Below are 18,973 nucleotides of genomic sequence, written 5' to 3'. Positions count from 1 at the left end.
GACTCTGGTACGTCTGTCGCCCGACTGTTGTGGTCCTCCAGCCTAATGACTTGACAACATTTGTCAAAGTATAAAAGGCCATGTAAGTAAGGAAGAAGGAGAGGGACAACGAGCCCTGAGACAGATGAAGTGTGGGCAATATTTAAAGATGTTCCAGCACCACTCCTCCAGCTGTGCCTGCACGATCTGGAAAATTCTCCTGACCCCCAGTTCCCCTTTCTTCTGATTTGGTGCCTGGAAAAATTCAGTCTCCATATGATGAATCCTTTGTACATGAGCTGAATGCTTAAGAGAGAGAAAGGGGCGTGAGTCATTTCAGGAACTCGAACGTGCCTTTCTGCAGGGCCAGTGAAAGTGTCTGTGTGAGAAGGAGGTATGTGCGCTGCTGGCGGAGTCTGCTGGTGGCTCAGACCAGCAGAGGTAACTGCCTCGGTGTGTGTGTTTCATGTGCAGTGCCAGAAATTACGAGAACAGTGTCCGGGAACACGGTGGAGTACGTGCTGACCAACCTCGAGCCGGCCACGGAGTACACGCTAAGGATCTTTGCAGAAAAAGGGCCCCAGAAAAGCTCCACCATCAATACCAAGTTCACGACAGGTACAAAGACACCAGGAGCCCCTACCTTAGACAGTCCCCTCTCCAGCGTCCTTCTTCAGTCCGATCCGTGCAGCGTCCACTACCAGCCAAACTCCCCAGCACCCACTCCGTCTGGGCCTGAAGAAGCACACGGCTTCCTGTTGACCTGAGATGACCTGTTCTCCCAGTGGACCAGAAAACAATTTTAAAAGAAGAGCTTTTAAGTAGAAAACCAGCCCCCACTGGCCCTCAATTCAGTATTTAGTGAGCCATGTTCTAGACAAGGAAATATTGTGAGAGAAAGATTGTTCAGGCAAGTTTGTCTAAATGTCTGTTGAGTTTTTATACATTGAGATCTTTTCACAAACTGTAGCAAGCAGGGAAATGGAGGAAGTGCCCTCTCAGTAGGGGTGAGCATCAATATGGGTATCCATCTGTCCTCTTGTTTAGGAACAAGGGACATCGGTGACATGTCCACAGCTGTGTCTTTCTCTCCCAGTCCAAGGCCCATCAAGGCTGGGTTGGGCTCGGGAAAACCTGGTCCCTCGGATGAGATGGAGCCCAGAGGACATATGTCTGTGGAGATTATATGGCTCAACCTCCTCATTTACAGATGGGGAAGGCTCCATCCAAGGTCAGGTAGAGCAATGGTTAGAAAAGGACTTAGACCCAGGCCTCCGGATACCTAGCCAGGGATTTTTGTCTTGCACATGCCCACTTATCTGCTGTTGGATGTCTTATCTTCGCCAGACCTCGATGCTCCTAGAGACTTGACTGCTACCGAGGTTCAGTCGGAAAGTGCCGTCCTCACCTGGCGACCCCCCCGGGCATCTGTCACCGGTTACCTATTGGTGTATGAATCCGCGGATGGTACAGTCAAGGTATCTTGAAGTATATAAAAAAGTCTCCACTGCTAATTGAAACCTTTCTGTTATTCTCAAAGTAGGGAAGAATTATCTGGGTGTGTTTCTCTATCCCAGTGCAACTGAGAAACTGGAAAAAAAATTAATAGGGACTGGATGCCATGCCTTCTGAATCATATGCTCCAGCATCTCTCATTTCCATCAGACTCCAGTTTTGGTAGCCGGCCAAGGTCAAGAACCACTGCTCATAAGACTTGAGAACAGTTTGGGAGCTGGATTCTTGGTCTGTTAACATTTCGTTGAGCAAAGGCCAAAGGCTTCTTCTGCATTTTTGCCACATATACGTACATTACCTCCCAGAGGGCATCTCTCTGTTGTATGTTTGAAATACATATCACCGTGGTCTTATGACTTGAACGGTGGGTACTGTTCACAGGAGTGGTTCATGCTATTTATTTCTCTACCCAGGAACATTTTCCCTTTTACTTTTTAATTTGAAATAACTTTAGACCTTCATGCAAGTGAGATTTTCCTAACTTAACCTGCTAAACCTTGTTAATGAATTTTTAATTTCGGTCATCACCCTTTACATTTCTGGGATCTCTTACTTAGTCTCTGCACATTCATCTGTTCCTAGCATATTGTTCACGTTTTATGCATCATCTTCTCTTTATCTCCGAGAATGCATGTTATTGCTTTTTTATTCTACAACCTGCAGTGTTTCTTCCAAGTTCTTTTCCGCTTCACTACTGTTGGTTTGGTTTAGGTCTCCATCTTTCATGCTGGAGACTTCTACCCAATGTCTGTTGGTCCTTTTCCCTGGAGCCAAGAATGAAACAGCTGATTGGGAATTCCAGTCACACAGACAGGGCCTGTCAACTATGGGGCAAGTACCCAGCAATCTGGGGCAGGGGGACTCCCAAGTATCAGTACTGTAAGCCTTTTCTCTTGAGCAACTGAGTCTCCCTGGAGGACCCTCCAACTCCTGCAAACCAGGCTGCCAGGAGCCCAACTAGAGAAAGAGTGTGGGCCCCACTGCGCACAAACTTTCTGTTTCTGGTGTGATACCCCAACCTCCCCTGCAGCTATCCCTGCTGGGTTTGGACAAGAGCCCCTTCCCTGGCTCAGTCTTTCCGGAGGCTAGACTCAGCCTTCCCTCTGGGCTGGGAAGGACCATCATGCAGACTGTTAGAGCTGGGGGGGGGTCCTTCTCTCACACAAAGCTTTTAAACAAACTTTTGCTCAGCCATGCCCCACACTGACCTTCAAAGGCATCTTTGCCCCTGCCTGCATTCCATTCCTGAACTCCCTGGGTGCTGGGGCATTCGTCATCAAGCCTCTGAGGGCTCGGCCAACTCAGTCCCCAGCATTCTCCATTCTGTCCCTCAGCTGTCACTCCCCTGCACACTTTCTATCTACCAGGATTCCGCTGGCACCACGTGCCTGGGGCTGTCTCCTCTGCCATGTCCCTCACTTTGTGGGTTTACACTGTATGTCCCTTCATGCTCATTTTAGTGGACATCAGAGGCCAGTAGAGATAAACCGTCATGTCTGATCTTCCGTGCTTAGCCAGAAGCAGACACACGCTTCTAGTTACCATCATGGCCCTGCTTGGAGTTGGTATAACAACGAACTAACTCCCTGTGTGAACAGAGGCAAGTCCCTTACTTTCTCTGGGGGGCAGTGTTCACATCTATAAGATGAATGCACTGGACCCACCAATCTCTAAGGTCCCTTCCTGGCCCGGCAGTCTAGGATTTGGTGTCCACCTAAAGTCATGAGTCTCATTTCAATCCATCCTAGTTGCCTAGAAAATGACTGCACAGCAGCCTAGAGAGCTCATAGGTAATTGTATCCCCAAGTAATTCAATGAACCCAGCTTTGTATCTGATCCTTCCCCAAGGGCCAGACCTGGGGGCCATGCAAAGGTCACAAGGTCACATATCAAATGGGCACTCACCCTGGTTTACTTTCCTGCATGGCCAGTTCCCAGCTTTATGCGAGTCACTCCAGAAAATCAGCCCGGTGTAGGACAGAAGAGTCCTGGACAAGATACCAGGGGACCATCCTCTGCCACCAATAAATTATGGAGTGAGAGCAAGTCTCTTGGCTTCTCTGAAACCCCACCCCCATTGGAAGAATCAGGATAACTTCACCTGCTGAGTTGCGAGGGTGAAGAGAACCTCCCAGGGGCCTCCGTACTGAGTCATCACTGCCTAACCCCGGTCAGCTGTGTCTGCAGATTGTACAGAGCACTGCTGTGTTTGGTTAGCTAGGAATGCAGGTTGAATTCCAGGCTCACACACCAAGGTTGTTTGCTAAAAGGTGACTTCACAGGCATGGGAAGCTAGAAAGAAGATTTGAAAAGAAAGAGAATTTCCTGCACATCGAAACCGATCACCTCTGGACAGCAGCACAGTGACCAGTCACAGACTGCAAGCGTAGTTAGCTTGCAGATGTGTGCCGCAGCTGCGCACGTCTGCCTCTCCTGGATGCCTTTGCTCTAGAAGAGAGGCATGCTGGGTCAGCTCCAGTCTTCACACGCCCTGCCTACCAAGCACTGCAATCACCTCCTGACTGAAGAGAGCCCCAAACCGACTGGGCTTCAGAATCATCTGGGGAGTTTCTCAGATAGGCACCTGAGCAGGCCCCACTTCCAGCCCTTATGATCCCGTCAGTCTGGGATGGAGCCCAGGTGTTGTATTATTTTAAAGCTTTCCAGAGGGCTGTGAAAAAGAGCCATATTTAGGGACCACTGATATAACTGTCTCAAAGTCTAAACCTTTTGTCCTTCGTGTAATTCACCTTGCTACCATATTACATTGGGCTCATCTCATAAACCTTTTAGGAATCTCCATTTCTTATCATGACATACTTTAAATTCCACAGCATGGCATTTAAGTCCCCTGGTCATCTGGTCTTTTCCTACCTCTTCTGGCACTCCCCCACCAAGAACCAAGGATGTCTGGGGCACGTTGTTGCCTTTTCATATTATTTTAATTAGCTCTGCCTCTCCTGGCCCCAAGACCTTAGCTCATGCTGCATTCCCCCATCTCTGACATCTGAGGAGTGAGCATGGAGCCTGGCACAGATTGGGACCAGTGGATTCTTGTTAAATACAGAAATAAATGGGAGTAAAAGGGAAGAAAAAGAAATAAATGGATGGTTGAATGAATGAATGCATCATCTGTACCCAAGGATTTATGTGGCCAAAAGTTATTCTAGTCTTTCTTCTGCCCTTAGGAAGTCATTTTGGGGCCAGACACCACCTCCTACAGCCTAGCAGAGCTGAGCCCATCCACTCACTACACAGCAAAGATCCAGGCACTGCGTGGGCCCCTGAGGAGCAAGCTGGTCCAGACCATCTTCACCACAAGTAAGCAGCTCAGGGATCGAACTCTGTGAGCTGAACCAACCCTCCTCTCCTTCTCTGACTGCTACATTAACCCTTTCTACCAATCTCTAAAAAGGATCAGTTCCCTGCTACTACCTGAAAGTCCAAGGAGTGTGGGTGCAAGGGATAACGGGGCTCGTGGGGAAAGGGAAGGAGGGTCAGCAAGTATCACTACTTACTGGACATTTGGACTCAATCCTCATCTCCACCACTTGCTCTGCGTGACTCAGGAAAATCGCTGCCATTCCACAAGCCTCAGTTATTCCATCTATACAATGGGATTAATAACCATCCCTTCTTCACAAGACCTTTGTGAGGGTCCTTGCATTGTATTTGACATCCTAGCCCATTGTGTGGTCCATTCTCAGGGCTCATTGTAAGTTTAGGGTCCCTCTCTTTTTTTCTCAGGATGTCAGCATTTACAAAGCCTGTCCAGATTCAGAATCACACACTGTATTCCCACCAAGCAGGTGTGGTGAGCCAGGAATACAATACCCAGTTTTTGGTGGGGTAATAGAGGTTCTCAGAGACTCAATGACCTGCTCAAGGCTACACCATGGGTTAGAGTCAGATTTGGGCTCAGGTGTTCGAGGACCAGGGCACCCTCTCTGCACCCTGCCACTGGGTGTCTTCTGCAGATGGCAGACACGCAAGGTGTTCCACTGGTGAATAAGAGGAAGCAGCCATTCCTGGGAAGGGAGGCATCGGGCTTTGTACAGCCTTGAACCTGCCCTTCATGCTTCACTCTGGTCACTCTGCATACACCTGCTAAAGGACGTGCACAGGCAAAAGTACCTCTGACAGAACTTACGCCAGGTGCTGAGAACACAACAATATGAGTGTATCCTAAAGATGCTCTCAGAGTAGGGCTATGAAATAGACAACAGCTAATGCTGCAACCTCAGGTGAAGGTGAAGTACAGTGGTCCAGTGAGGAGTCAGATCAGAAAAAAAACTCCTCTGGCCGTCAATTCTCTGTGCCACCTGCTAAGCACAGACCCAAGACGGTCTGTATCCATCATGTTTTTAATGTTTTCCATCACATTATTGCACTTGGAGATTCCCCAGGCATTCTCGTGTTCCCCTATCTAAGATTCCCAGGCTCAGGGCAGTTAAATGCCTTCTCTGGCACCCCAAGGCAAGGAAGGGGCAAGTTGAGGACTAGGACCCTTATCTTTGGTTTCTGAGTTGTCTGATGACACTGGGGCACACCCAGCGTAACAGCGTGCCCTGATCCACAGCGGGCCACCCGCAGGGTGCTAGGAATCCAGCCATCCTGGCCAGTACCCACGTGCTCATCAGGTGCTGCCTGGCTGCTCCAGGCAGATCAAGGCCAACCTCCTACATGCCCATCCCAGTGGCTTAGCCCTCCTCCTGCTGCCATCACTGATGGCTTCCATCCGTCTAAGGGACTGAGACAGATGTGTCCCTTACATCCATAACCTCTGCACCTCATTGCATCCTCGCAAAATAGGTTCTGTCCCCACCTTGCATGTAAGGGAACAACGTCTCAGAGGGTAAGTCATCCAGCCAACAAACAGTAGCACTGAAATGTGCAAGCTCCACCCCAGGCCTCCCGCTCTGACAGCCACCCTTTCCTCTCACCCTGCAGTTGGACTCCTGTACCCATTCCCCAGGGACTGCTCCCAAGCAATGCTGAACGGAGACACAACCTCTGGCCTCTACACCATTTATCTGAACAGCAATAAGACCCAGCCTTTGGAAGTCTTCTGTGACATGACCTCTGACGGGGGTGGATGGATCGTGAGTATCACTGAAACCTCAGGAAAGAGGCCTGGGGGCAGAGGGCACATGGGGCGGGAGGGGCGGAGGTCCTCTCCCTGCACTCTGACCCCAAGGCACATGAGGCTTTGTCAGATATCACCTGTCACACAGAGACTTTCAGGGATTAGCTCTTATACCAAAGACTGGGAAAGAAGCTGTGGGTTAAAAAAAAAACAGAAGAAAATCATTTTCTTGTGACCTCCCTCCTCTGATCCTCAGCTGTGTGATGCATAAATATGACAGTGGTCATACACTCTGTGTATTAATTAGTGCCTGCTCTCTACCAAGCACTGTGCCAAGAACTTTATATGAATTATTTCAATCTCTACCATGTGATCTGGGTAGTGTTTTGCAATTGATAAACTTTATTTTTTTTATTGTTCAATTACAGTCTCAATTTTTCCCCTGTTGCTCTCCCCTGTCCTGCCCATCCCTCCCCCCACTCCCTCTGTCAATCCCCACCCTGTTGTTCAAAGACTTAAACTATTTTTTAGAGCAGTTTTAGGTTTGCAGCAAAATTGAGCACACAGTACAGTGAGTGCACACATACCCTGGTCCCTGCATGCAGTCTCTCCCACTATCATCATCCCACCCCAGGATGATGCATTTGTTATAGCAATGTCCTGCATTGACACATCATTGCCACTCAGAGCTGGCTGGTATTGTTAGTCCCTATTCTTTAAGTGAGGACACCAAGGCTCAGAGAGGGGAGGGGACCTGCCCAGAGTTACCTGGCAAATTGTGACAGGGGGCCAGTGCTTTTCCTGCAGTCGAACGCTCTTCCTCCCAGGAAGATGCCTTCTCCCTCCTTCAATAGCTTACACGCACCCAGCTTCACTGGTTATGTTCACAGGTATTCCTGAGACGCAAAAACGGGCGTGAGGATTTCTACCGAAACTGGAAGGCCTATGCTGCTGGCTTTGGGGACCGCAAAGAAGAATTCTGGCTTGGTAACGCAGCCCTGCATGTCTGTGACCCAACGTCCATGTCTGCCCTCCTTGTCGCTGTCCCAGCCCACAGCAACCTATGGGAGAGAAATGGATGAGGAGGAGACAGCTCTGGTGGTAGACTCAGAATTTCAACTCCTCAGTGGAAAATACTTCAAATTCTCTGGATCATTAAAAATAAAAATCTGGTCAAGGGAAAGCGAACAGCCAGGCCTTAAGAATGAGCTTAGCCTTACATCATTCACTGAACCATTTATAAAATCATCCTTATTGATACCATTAACTGCTTCTGTTCTGGTCTCCCAGGGCTGAGATGGGCTGCTTATAACCATCACCTCTAAGCACCCCTGCAAGGTACAAAATCCCCATCTTGCCCAAGAGTCTAGCCGACACTATAAGCATTTGAGCTGCAATTTGAAATCTCCCAAGCCAACATTACACCCATACACCCACGCAGCTGACACTTTCCCACAACCTGCCTGCAGAGGGCACTGTCCTGTGCATCAGTGCCTAGGCGGGGAAGGTGGATCCTGCTGTCCTCCATTGTCCTTCACTTGTAAGGAGCTTTAGAGTTTATAAGGAGTTGTTTCCACCTTACCTCCTTTAATCTTCACAATACCCTAGGTGGTTGGCAGGGCAACGCTTGCCACCCTGATTTTACCTGAGAATGACATCAGGTAAAACATCATCTGTTTTGCCTGGTGTTGCACCAGCAAGGATCGAGCCTGGGTCTGTGTATGACCGCAACTCCCGTTAGCATTTACAGTCACTGCTCTGACATGGTGGAGTAGAAGTAATGGCCTCAGTCACTTGCGCATCTGCATCAACCCCTGCCTGTCATCCACAGGGCTGGACAACCTGAACAAAATCACATCCCAAGGGCAGTACGAGCTCCGTGTGGACCTGCAGGACCGCGGGAAGACAGCCTACGCCGTCTACAACAGGTTCAGCGTGGGAGATGCGAAGACTCGCTACAAGCTGAAGGTGGAGGAATACAGTGGCACAGCAGGTAGGAACCCACAGGACCGGCTCGTGTTTTCGGCTGATCCCTGCATTCATCATCCCATCCTTCATGAATCCATCCATAAATTGCATCAACAAACATGTGAATCCCTACTGGAAGCCAGTGCAGAAGAACTGCTGTTGAACAGGGCTGGGTAGATAGGTATTTTGGTCACTGAAACAGAGGAGGTTGGGACGCAGGACAACCAGGACTGATCTGCAGCTGCCATCACTTAAAAAGGTGCCTTCTTATCCACTTTCAGATACCAGTTTTAGACTGATAGAAAAACAGTCTCTCAGACTTTAATACTCACGTGAGCCAGTGCTTCTCAGTTTCCTGTGACTGGAATGTGCACTGCTGACACATCGAGAGCCAGCGTTTCTTCCAGGTTCCCTGGTGGTGCCGCCCACTGTGGGTGGTGTTGCTGGTCTGTGCAGACAATCCACTCCATCACCCAAGTGTCTGAATCTCTTCTAAGACATCCCTGTCACAAGGTCATCCCGACGCTCTCCAGCAGCCTTTTCGTTCCTTGTCTCATCCATAACCTAGTTCAGGTCTCAAAGATTTCTTTGACTTGAAATGACCTTTGCATGGTTTCCTGACTCCACTCTAGAGGAGAAATAAGTAGGGAAACCTGCATTCAGGCCTGGTAGGTAATACCCTCTTTTACAGACATTCCCCACACATGACCCCCATTTAACTCTCACAAAAACTGTGCCAGGAAGACACAGGGGAGAAAACCAAGGCTCAGAAAAACTCAGCGATTTGCCCAAGATGAAACAGCTCATAGCAGGTGGGCCTGTTACAGAACAGGGCCCAGGGGGGTGTATGATATACTATTACCGAAAGGACCCCACCCCAGGTTTGTTTGTCCACCGCCAGAGGAAAGACATCTCCCAATGCCAGAGATTTGCGAAAAGGAAAGGAAATGTTTATTTAAAGCACAGAGACTTAAAGTAGTGAGCTAATATCTTCATCAAAATATTAAAGTCTTTTAAGATACCCACAGACACACACAGTCCTTCCTTCACCCCCTGCCCTTATTTGGGGTACCGGATCTCAGGAAAAGTTGTAGTCTGTGATTCAGGCTCCCGGGACCATCAGCTATGTTGCCACCAGGATCTCCAGTTAATCCAAAACCATGTAGCACCTTCTCATGGCCCACCAACAAAAGTCCCTGTACCCCTTTTCTTCCAGGCAAAGCCTCTCCTACTTCTTAAGCCATGTAGCCAAAGAGAGCACCCCAAAGCCACATGGTTCTCTCCCAGCAAAGCTGCAGAGGTCTCCACTCTGCCAAAACCACGTAGCTCTCTCCCTGCACTGCCATGGCCATGTGGTCCTCTCCTCAATGGCTGCCGCGTCTGCGTTTAAATACCCGTGCCAATCTTCCTATGCAACATCATTTTCAACTCCTCCTATAATCGGTTACACGTGCCAGCATTCCCGTATCCTTCCAGCTTTACTGGGCTGCCATTGTGAGTCCGGGCAGCTGTGGCTGCATGGCGTGGAGCCAATCTTCTCCAAACTCTCATGCAGGTGCTATAACCAGGGGGAATTGCCTCCCAGTTACATCTTGGGTGGAGGTCACTTCCATCCCCCTGGCTCAAAGCATGGCCACAGCTATTTAACATATCTATGAAACCAGTTAGCTATTGCTGTACAAAACAGCCCTGCGTGTTCCTGTTCCATGTGTCCCTTCCCCCCACTCATACCTGTGTGGGGAAGAGTGAGGACATCCTATTATTTCCTGGATACCTTGAGTTCTGGACCACATTCCAAATCCCTATTTGGGGCCCCCCTCTAGGCTGTACCCTGTTACAGGCCCAGGGCACAAGCCTAGCTGCAGAAGCTGTTCTTGGTATCAAGACAGATCAGGTCTGAGAGTGTGCCCAGCCCATGCCCCCCAGGCCCACTTCGGGCAACGCTCAGTTATGTGCATGAAAACAGAAGAGAGAGATGCTGTGGTACTATCCAACCTCTCTGAGCCCTCCAAGGAAACATCTATGATGGGGAAAAAAAGTCTCCTGGTAAAGGTTCACCAAAAGCCAGGCTCAGTCAAAGAAGAGAGGGAGCTGTTAGAGAAGAGGAAGACCTGGGGGCAAAAACTGTTTTTGTTCTTGCATCCCTCAAAGAATTCTGATGGTTTACTACCTGGCAATAAATACCTCTTTGGTTCAGATGGCTTCAGGCAAAAAGGGTCTAGTTACAAGGCAGACAAAGACGGATGGAGCCGCAGGAATGAGGGAGCCTCCGCCCACCAGTCTCTCTGTATTCCCGCCCCAGATGAGCTGGGATGTGCCCCTGCACACAGGCAGCCCTGACAGGGAGCATCTCATCAGCTCCTGCCTGCCGTGTTCATGCTCTTGGCAGCTTAAAAGGGCATCTGAGCCCTCTGACAACTTGCTCCAAAATATCAGGCTCATGTGCCGTGGCATTTCATATTTTTATGCACAGCACTGACCGGGTGGGGAGTGAGGTACGTGGAAAGAAAGGGCACTTAAATGTTCCTAAAAGTCAACGTATTAAGTTACAAAGTAGAGTCCCAGAAAGCACTATGAATGGACTTTTTGTCTAAGAATCAGGGAATGCTGGTCCCATAAACACTATGAAAAATACATGATACGCAGGCTATTTGGTGACACCTAATATCTGAAGGGTTTTCGTTCTAAGTATGGCTCTAAATATTTGTATTTGGGGAAAGCATTCTTGAATGCAGATTTCTCACATCACTCAGTGAGCTCCTTTATGGAAAGATGCAAAAAACCGTAAAAAGAACAACAACCCTAACTATTTGCTCAGCACTGTGCCTTTATAGCACACGCCGTCATACACAGTCCCGACAGCACCCTGAGGTGGATAGAAGCAATATGCTGGTTCCATTTTTAAGATGAGAAAACAGGTTCAGCAAGAGACTTGACTTGTGCAAGGTCATGGCTACGGAATAGAAGACATGGGCCTTGAAGTTGGACCCTCCGAAGCCACCCACAGCCCTCTTTCTACCAGATTATGCTGCTTCCATCAGAAACGCATCCTTGGTGACACTCATAACCCATCCAGTCCTGTATGTGATCCTAAATCTGGGTCCAATATTCAAGGCCGGCCCACCCCAGGACCTTTCCATTGTCACCCCTGGTTCTGCCCTTCGCAGCCCACAGAAAACTCCAGCTGGGATCTCTCAGGCATGTACTTTCTCTCTCCCAGGTGATTCGATGGCCTACCACAATGGCAGGTCCTTCTCCACCTTCGACAAGGACACGGACTCAGCCATCACCAACTGTGCTCTGTCCTACAAGGGGGCCTTCTGGTATAAGAACTGTCACCGTGTCAACCTAATGGGCAGATACGGAGACGATAACCACAGTCAGGTGAGTAGATCGTGAGGCCGAAGTCCCGGCTTGGGAAACTGGCTGGGGGTGAGACTGGGAGGCAGGAACCTCAGGTAGATGGTGTGTTTTTCCCAGCACCACAAGGAGAAACCCCAGTGGCACTGCAGGTCAGGGGAAATCACAGAAACAGCATGTGTGAACTCTTGAAGTTCCCAAGGGGAACTACTGGTCAAGTGGATTGCAGAAGAAAGCTTTTCCCGGACAAAATCTTTGAATGCCAAAGGGAGAGCAGATTCAGTGAAGGCCATCCAGGTGAAGCGGGGCGAGCCCAGGTGTTCCCTCCGTCTCGTTACGTTGCTGGTTACACTTCACTGCCTTCCCCCCAACATCAGTGTAGTACAGTCTCCTTGAAAAATAAAAAAAGCTACATGCCAAAAGGAAACCACTTTTGTCATCCTCCCAACCAATTTGGGGAGAAGAAGGAGATCATGTAAAAGGCCACCAGAGGGATGGGAGCTCGGCCCTAACTCTGACTCTGCTCCAGCCACTGTGACAGAATTCGTTTCATCTTCATAGCACCCTTCCAAGGTTGGCATTGTCAGGCTTTTAAAAAAATAGTGAAACTGAGGCCCAGAAATGTTTGATAACTTGTTCAAGACTGTTTATCTCTCAAGCCTGAGCACTAAGATTTAACACTATATTCCAGGTTCCAAAATGTGTTACATCTGTGGTCTTTCTGCCATTCCACACCAACCCCTATTAAAGTACTTTGTAGGAATCTTGTGGATTATAAACTCCCCTGCCTGTAGCTACTCAATCCTGTAACGTCCAATCAGGACCTGAATTCCGTTAGCACCTTTCCTAACGATGGCAAGTTTCATCAGCCGCCACTTTGTTTAAAGATGGTGGATCAAACCTCAGTGGCTTCTGACTGAAGTAAAATAACCGAGTCAGATCCTGCCGGCCCCTTTGAAAGCTTTCACTGCACAGATCAATAGACACAGGGGCAGCAGACAGCTGTGAGCTACCAAATAGCCACGTTGAAACAGAACTCGCTCCATCAACTAAGTAACAACGGTCAGTAAACACCTTGCCTAATGGAAACCAACCTGGAGGTCTTCTCTTTTTTGCAGGGTGTTAACTGGTTCCACTGGAAGGGCCACGAACATTCAATCCAGTTTGCCGAGATGAAGTTGAGACCCAGCAACTTCCGAAATCTCGAAGGCAGGCGCAAACGGGCGTAAAATTCAGGGACAACTCGGTGAGAGAGGTGTAGGGCCCAGAGGAAGACAAAAATTCTACCAAAGTATCAATACAACCCATCTAACCGTCAAGCCACACCTGGGCACTTGGCAGGAGTTAACATTGACCATGGAGCAGCGGGGCCACTGGCAGGAGCGCTGGCCTCCGAGCTCCGCAATTCCTTCCTTCGCACCAAAGACGACAGTCTCCAGCAGGTTTCTGTTTTGTTGTTTCGGATCAGCAAACCGCTCCCAGGGACAGCAGCACGAGGGTTTCTGGTTTCCCCTCTCGGGGCGCCTCTGGGGCTGGGAGAGGGGTGGGCTGTACAGTGGTAGTCTGTTTTAGAACCAGCTGTATTTTACACAGAGCTGTGTAATTAATTATCACTATTTTTGTTAGCAACGATTCAATGTGTGTCATTGGGAGCCATGCCTGTGTTTTACATTTCATACTGCAGAACCCAGACAAGCAATGCCGTTTCCATGTCAAGGATGTAATTAATGTTATTAATATAATAATGATGATGAAAGCTAAGGACTTTTAAAGACATCTTCCTTTCCAAAACACACGTGGACAGTACCTGATTGTATTTTTTTTAATAAAAGCACAAGTACTTTTAAACAGAGCTGTCATTTTGCCTTTTGTTGCTGAGCCTGAATCCCACCAATGCTAGTGAGCTTGAACCGGGCGGGCGCTGGAAAGTGAAGGTGAGGAGGGGTGTGGTCACGTGGGAGATGAAGGGCCGGAAGGGAAGGGAACACATTTTTGGACAAAGTTGAACAAGGTTGGGAAAAGCTGACAACTTCAGATTTGTCTTCTTGCTCAGTATTTCTAAGACTAATCGTTTATGGTTTAAAAGATCTTTTACACCCATTTTCTAAAGTAATCTCCTAACAATTTTATGACATAGACGAGGTGAGAATTGTTAAAATTCCCGGAAGCAGAACTGCCTGAGTTCAAATCTTGGCTCCACCATCCCCTCATTCCCTAAGTGCTCTGTGCCTCAGTTTCCTCACCAGTGAAATGGGGATGCTCACACTTCTTAATTTCAAAGCATTTCTGTGAAAAATAAATGATATTATCCATAGAAAGCCCTTAGCATAGTGCCTGGCATATATTAAATGCTAATAAGCATTAGTTATACTATTCCTCTTTAAATTTTACGTATTGATTTTAGAAAAGAGAAGGGAACGGAGAGAGAAAGAGAAGAGAAATGTCAATTTTTTTTGTTCCACTTATTCATTCATTCGTTGATTCATGTATGGGCCCTGACCAGGGATCAAACCCACAACATCGGCATATCAGGACGATGCTGTAACCAACTGAGCTGTCTGATCAGGGCATACTATTACTCTATATATGATGGATCGAGCTTCCTAGAAGCACAATGACTTGTCTGTGGCTACGTACCCAATTAATAACAGAACTAGGATTTAGACTCTGGCCCTCTGGCCCCGATGTTCCTGCTCTCCCCCAGGCCCCTGATAAAAATCTCTCCTTCCCCAGGAAAAGGGGTGCTATGGCGACAATGCACAGGTTGCAGAACGAGGAAGGTCCACTGGATCCTTCATCAGGATCCCACAATCCCCAAGCCTTAGAACTGAAAAGAATACCTGTTAGAAATATCTCCTTCTCCCCTACTCAAGGCCCCTAAAAAGGGCAGGGCCAGTGTCCCCCTGCCCTACCCTGAATACATCTGTAATGGGGAGAACTCACTGCCCAGCACAGCAGATCTGTTTGTGCTTGGGGAATGTGAGTCAGAACCACACATTATACATTTCTCTTTTAAAACAAGGGTATTGGGAGGATGGAGAAAGCAATTGCCGGTTCATTCCCTTAGGAACTTTCAGCAAATTGACTTAGTTAATGAAACGGTTTGGGCTGATAGGCCTCATTCAAATGGAATGTGATGGCTCAGAAGTGAGGATCAGAGGAATTTATGGCTCTGGCCAGACCCCATGCTGCTGAGTTTATCATGCTTTAATAAGTACTGTCATGTTATATACACAATTGGCTGTTCCAGATCACAGGACTTGTTGCCTGCAATTCAGCCATAGCAACACTGGCCTTGCTCTGTAAACCCAAACAAACTGGTGCCCTGCAACCCCCAGGCCTCAGTGGGAGCTTAACCCTCTCCTGCCTGCTGCCTTGGAGGTCTCTGAACTCCAGCCTCCTCCGCTCCCCAGAAAGTTAGATACAGCTAAGCCAGTAAGGCATTCCCCAGAAGCTGCTCAAGAATCAAATTGTGATTCGTGAAGAGGTCACATCAAACAGGAGACTTTCATTGTGTCCTTGGGAAGGTTGTAGGTACCCCCAGAAGAGGCTGAGGCCATGACATTCTGTGCTTCACAGCTGGTTTCAAACCGCCTACACACCCCAAGCTCTGGTCGAAAGTGCAAGGTCGCCGTGTCTCAGATGCATTCCAATCCAGTCACTGACTCCGTGACTTCATTCAAGCAACCTCCTCCCTCCAGAAAGGTCTCCTAAAATTCTACTCCACCCTCAAAGTCCAAGCCCACATCTGACCCCAACCCTCATAAAACACTAAGTAGCTTTCCATTGAGAATTAATTTCCAGGGTGTTTGGTCTTCCCTTTGCCCCTCCCCATCTGCCTGCCTCCCTTCTCCCTGCATTGTATCCTTCAAGGCCCCCGTGTGTGAATTATATCAATGCACCCCCCTGCCTGGGGCAGGGAGGAGTCAGGGTACTTATTTTCCAGCTTTATCTCTGTGGCATCATGGTGGGCTGTTTCCCTCATAACAGAGATACAGGACCAGTCAACTGAACATCTCCACGCAACCCTCCCATCGGGTTTCAAATAACTGCTCTTGCCCTTGCCCCTCAGGCCCAGGACAGTCTCTGCACCTCAGCTGCTGGTAGACCTGGGAGACCATGCTAGCCCATGCGGTTCTCCCCCACCCTGCCCACACCACTGGAAAGAGAGCCCCTCAACTCATACCACACCCACTCCTGTGAGTACCTCGCCCTCAGAACCACTCACAAGGCTGCCCGCTAGCCTGGCCTCACTGTGTCTATTCACGCCTCTCTCCCTGCTGCGGACATTGGTCATCTAATGCCTTCCCAACATCCAAACTCCTTTCTAGTTTTGGAGCATTTCCCATTGGGCAAGGACCCTGTCTCCCACCATGGAAGCCAAATGGAAAACTACCCTTTCCTCCTCCCCAGGGCAGCCAGAGTGTAGGCACATAATTTAGGCTTTGCCTGTTGGGTAACTGCAGAGGGACTTCTACTTAGCCTTGAGCAAGGAATGCAAACCAAGGAGTCCCTAAGGCTGGCTGGCCCACCGTCACAGTACCAACCACACAGCTCCATCCTCTGGGACTATGATCTATCCCACCTTCTCCCCTGCTGGGCTTGCCCTCTCCCGTAGCCACTCTCCTTCCCACCACGCCTCGCCAACCCCAGAGTATCCAGAGCTCCTTGTGGGCTGAGCTGATCGGATCTCTCCTCCCAGGGTTCTTAATTTCCTTTCCATTTCAAGTTAGCAATGAGCACCCCTATGTCCAGCACTAAGTGAACAAAATAACCACATCCCCACCCTTCAGAGCCTCCACACTGGGGACAGATGGCAACAGCCACCGCATCAGACAAGCCAATGGGAAACTGGAAACTGAGGTCGTGCTATGGGAGCAAGTACAGGACATGATGAGAACGGCCACTGGGCATGGGGCCAGGAAGGCTTCCCTGAGGAAGGGCATTGGAGTCATGATCTGCACGACAAGGAGGAGTTAAGCAGGGCAGGAGGCAGGAGAGGCAGAGGGCAGAGGCTCTGTCTCTGCAGGCCCTGAGGCTGCCAGGCTGCGCAGAAGGAAAGCCAGAGGTCCAGGAGGAGCAGGGCCACCCAGTCCTGCAGGTGGGTTCCCTTGGTCCAGAATAAGGATTTTGGTCTTTTTCCTTAGTGCAATAGGAAGCTACTCCAGGGAAGTATTATGACCATGTTTTTATTTATTTTTAACCATCTTTTTGTGACAGTTTGGATTTGGGCAAAGAGGTGCACGATGGGAGAGGCCTACACGGAAGCCACCGCTGGAGCCCAGGGGAAAAGGTTTGTGTAACCGTGGTGCCCTGAGGTGCAGTGTATGATTCTGAGAGAGGACAGAAGGTAAAAACCATAGGACTTGGGGGATCCAGAGAGCTTCTCCATATCCACACCCCTGCCCCCAAGCTGCCCCCTATGCCTACAGCGCATCTTTCCCAGACATGGATGTCATTTCAGTTAGGCCAGACTAATTAGGGACCTGGGGAGCCAGAGTCAAGGCGCCATTAACTCCAGGAGTGGGGAGGGCAGCAGGGTCCTGGAGCACTAGGGCATCGCTGCTGTTCGGATTTGGGTGAGGTGGGAGGGGGACTAGGGGAGCCTCCCTTGAGGTTTCCATGGTTAGAATGAGGGCGAGGCTGTGGCTGGATGCAAAGGTTGAAAGTGGGGCAGGGCGTTGCCTTGAAGGCTTTGTGTCCTCAGAGCACAGCTGAGAATTTCTGAAGACATTTAAGGCAGGAGCGACATCATCAGCATTGCTCTTTAGAAAGCCCACTGTCGCACTAGAAAGGCAACCTCCCCCAACCTGCGTCCCCTGGCCACAATGGGTGCTGGGAGGCTCCAAGGCACACCCTGCCTGGGTGTGAGCCGGTGTGATATATCACTGGCCAGCAGGGGGCTCACTCTCCTCATCCTTTTTCCTCCCCGGTGAGCCCTGAAATTGAACTGAGAGCTCAGAAAGGAAGCAGGAGAAGGATCTGTCCTTGATAATTGCTCCAATGCCAAGACTGGAAAACAGATTTCAGTATATTATAGGAAACACACACACACACACACAGTGAAAATAAGTAGCCGCCACATTGTCCCGGTGTGTTGTAGTTACAGGTTAAGAAATGTGTTTCAGAGCAATAAAATGACTTTCAAGTTCACTTGGCCTTGAAGTGCCAGACCGAGAACTAAAATGTAGGTCTTCTGCGCCCATCGGCCACAGAGCCCAGAGGAGCGCCATCTGCATACGTACCCTCTATCCGTTCTCTCACTGGGCACACACGGAGCACCTGCCGTGTGCCAGCTCTCACATTGCACGTTACAGTTGCAAGGCAGGTGTGATCGTAACAACTTCTCCAAGTAATTCTCTTTTGTAGTCAGAGCTGAGCTTGGGTCCTAAGTTTCGAAATTACCGAATGATTTTGGTCTACTCGCGTGATTTTTCTGAGTATCCCTAAAAATGAGAATGACGAGGGCCTACCCGGAAGAGAATGTGTGATGATTTAAAAGAGAAAATGGACGGGGCCTGGTCAGGAGAAAAATGCCGACACAGGTTTGTCTCTGAAGTTGGAAAGCTGAGCGTCTGGGTGCAATACCTAAATCTTCCAGCAGATGGCAGTCACCCCCGGCTTTAGGGAGGCTCTAAATGCAGAGCGCCTGGGGAAAGCGACGTGGACGCGAAGTCAACGGAGCTCCTAGACTCACACTTTCAAGGAACACCTTCACTTCCACTCAAATCCCTCTCTCCATACGAGGCTCAAACTCTGCCCAAGGCATGGCAGGCCGCTTCTGCTGTTCTTGTCTCCCCTGCACACAAACCCTCTGGTTTACCACATCTTTCGAATGTACGTTGGGGTGGGGGATAGGAATGCGGGGGCAGGGGGAGGATAGGGACAGGGTTTCTGGCCCATGTGTCCAATCCCCACTCACATTCCTGGCAAGGAGCACCGACCCCCGTTCTCTGCCATGTTCAATGGCCCCATTATATTAAAGTCCCCTCACTGATTTACTTTTGCTTTTGACTTCCTTACTGTTGGTTGCGAGGCCAAGCTCACACTTTCCTGCTGTCTACA

The 18,973-nt window shown here is 49.3% G+C and overlaps 1 protein-coding gene across 4 annotated transcripts in view; it reads left to right on the top strand.

The window, feature by feature from the left end:
* Nucleotides 1-13,756, top strand: part of TNC (tenascin C) — a 97,311-nt gene extending 83,555 nt beyond the window's left edge. For all 4 annotated transcript variants that reach the window (XM_045840664.1, XM_045840663.1, XM_045840661.1 and 1 more), the window contains 8 exons: nucleotides 454-597; nucleotides 1,327-1,457; nucleotides 4,683-4,815; nucleotides 6,445-6,596; nucleotides 7,471-7,567; nucleotides 8,412-8,573; nucleotides 11,769-11,932; nucleotides 13,027-13,756. In XM_045840664.1, the coding sequence (XP_045696620.1) occupies nucleotides 454-597; nucleotides 1,327-1,457; nucleotides 4,683-4,815; nucleotides 6,445-6,596; nucleotides 7,471-7,567; nucleotides 8,412-8,573; nucleotides 11,769-11,932; nucleotides 13,027-13,137 (1,094 nt within the window). In that variant the 3' untranslated portion in view covers nucleotides 13,138-13,756. The remainder of the gene's footprint in view (nucleotides 1-453; nucleotides 598-1,326; nucleotides 1,458-4,682; nucleotides 4,816-6,444; nucleotides 6,597-7,470; nucleotides 7,568-8,411; nucleotides 8,574-11,768; nucleotides 11,933-13,026) is intronic.
* Nucleotides 13,757-18,973: the final 5,217 nt, after the last annotated feature.

This window comes from Phyllostomus hastatus, unplaced genomic scaffold (assembly GCF_019186645.2).
Source record: "Phyllostomus hastatus isolate PE091 unplaced genomic scaffold, TTU_PhHast_1.1 phas_contig_34, whole genome shotgun sequence".
Taxonomy (NCBI): domain Eukaryota; kingdom Metazoa; phylum Chordata; class Mammalia; order Chiroptera; family Phyllostomidae; genus Phyllostomus; species Phyllostomus hastatus.
The sequence above is the reverse complement of the archived record's forward strand: the minus strand, read 5'-3'. Positions and strand labels throughout refer to the sequence as shown.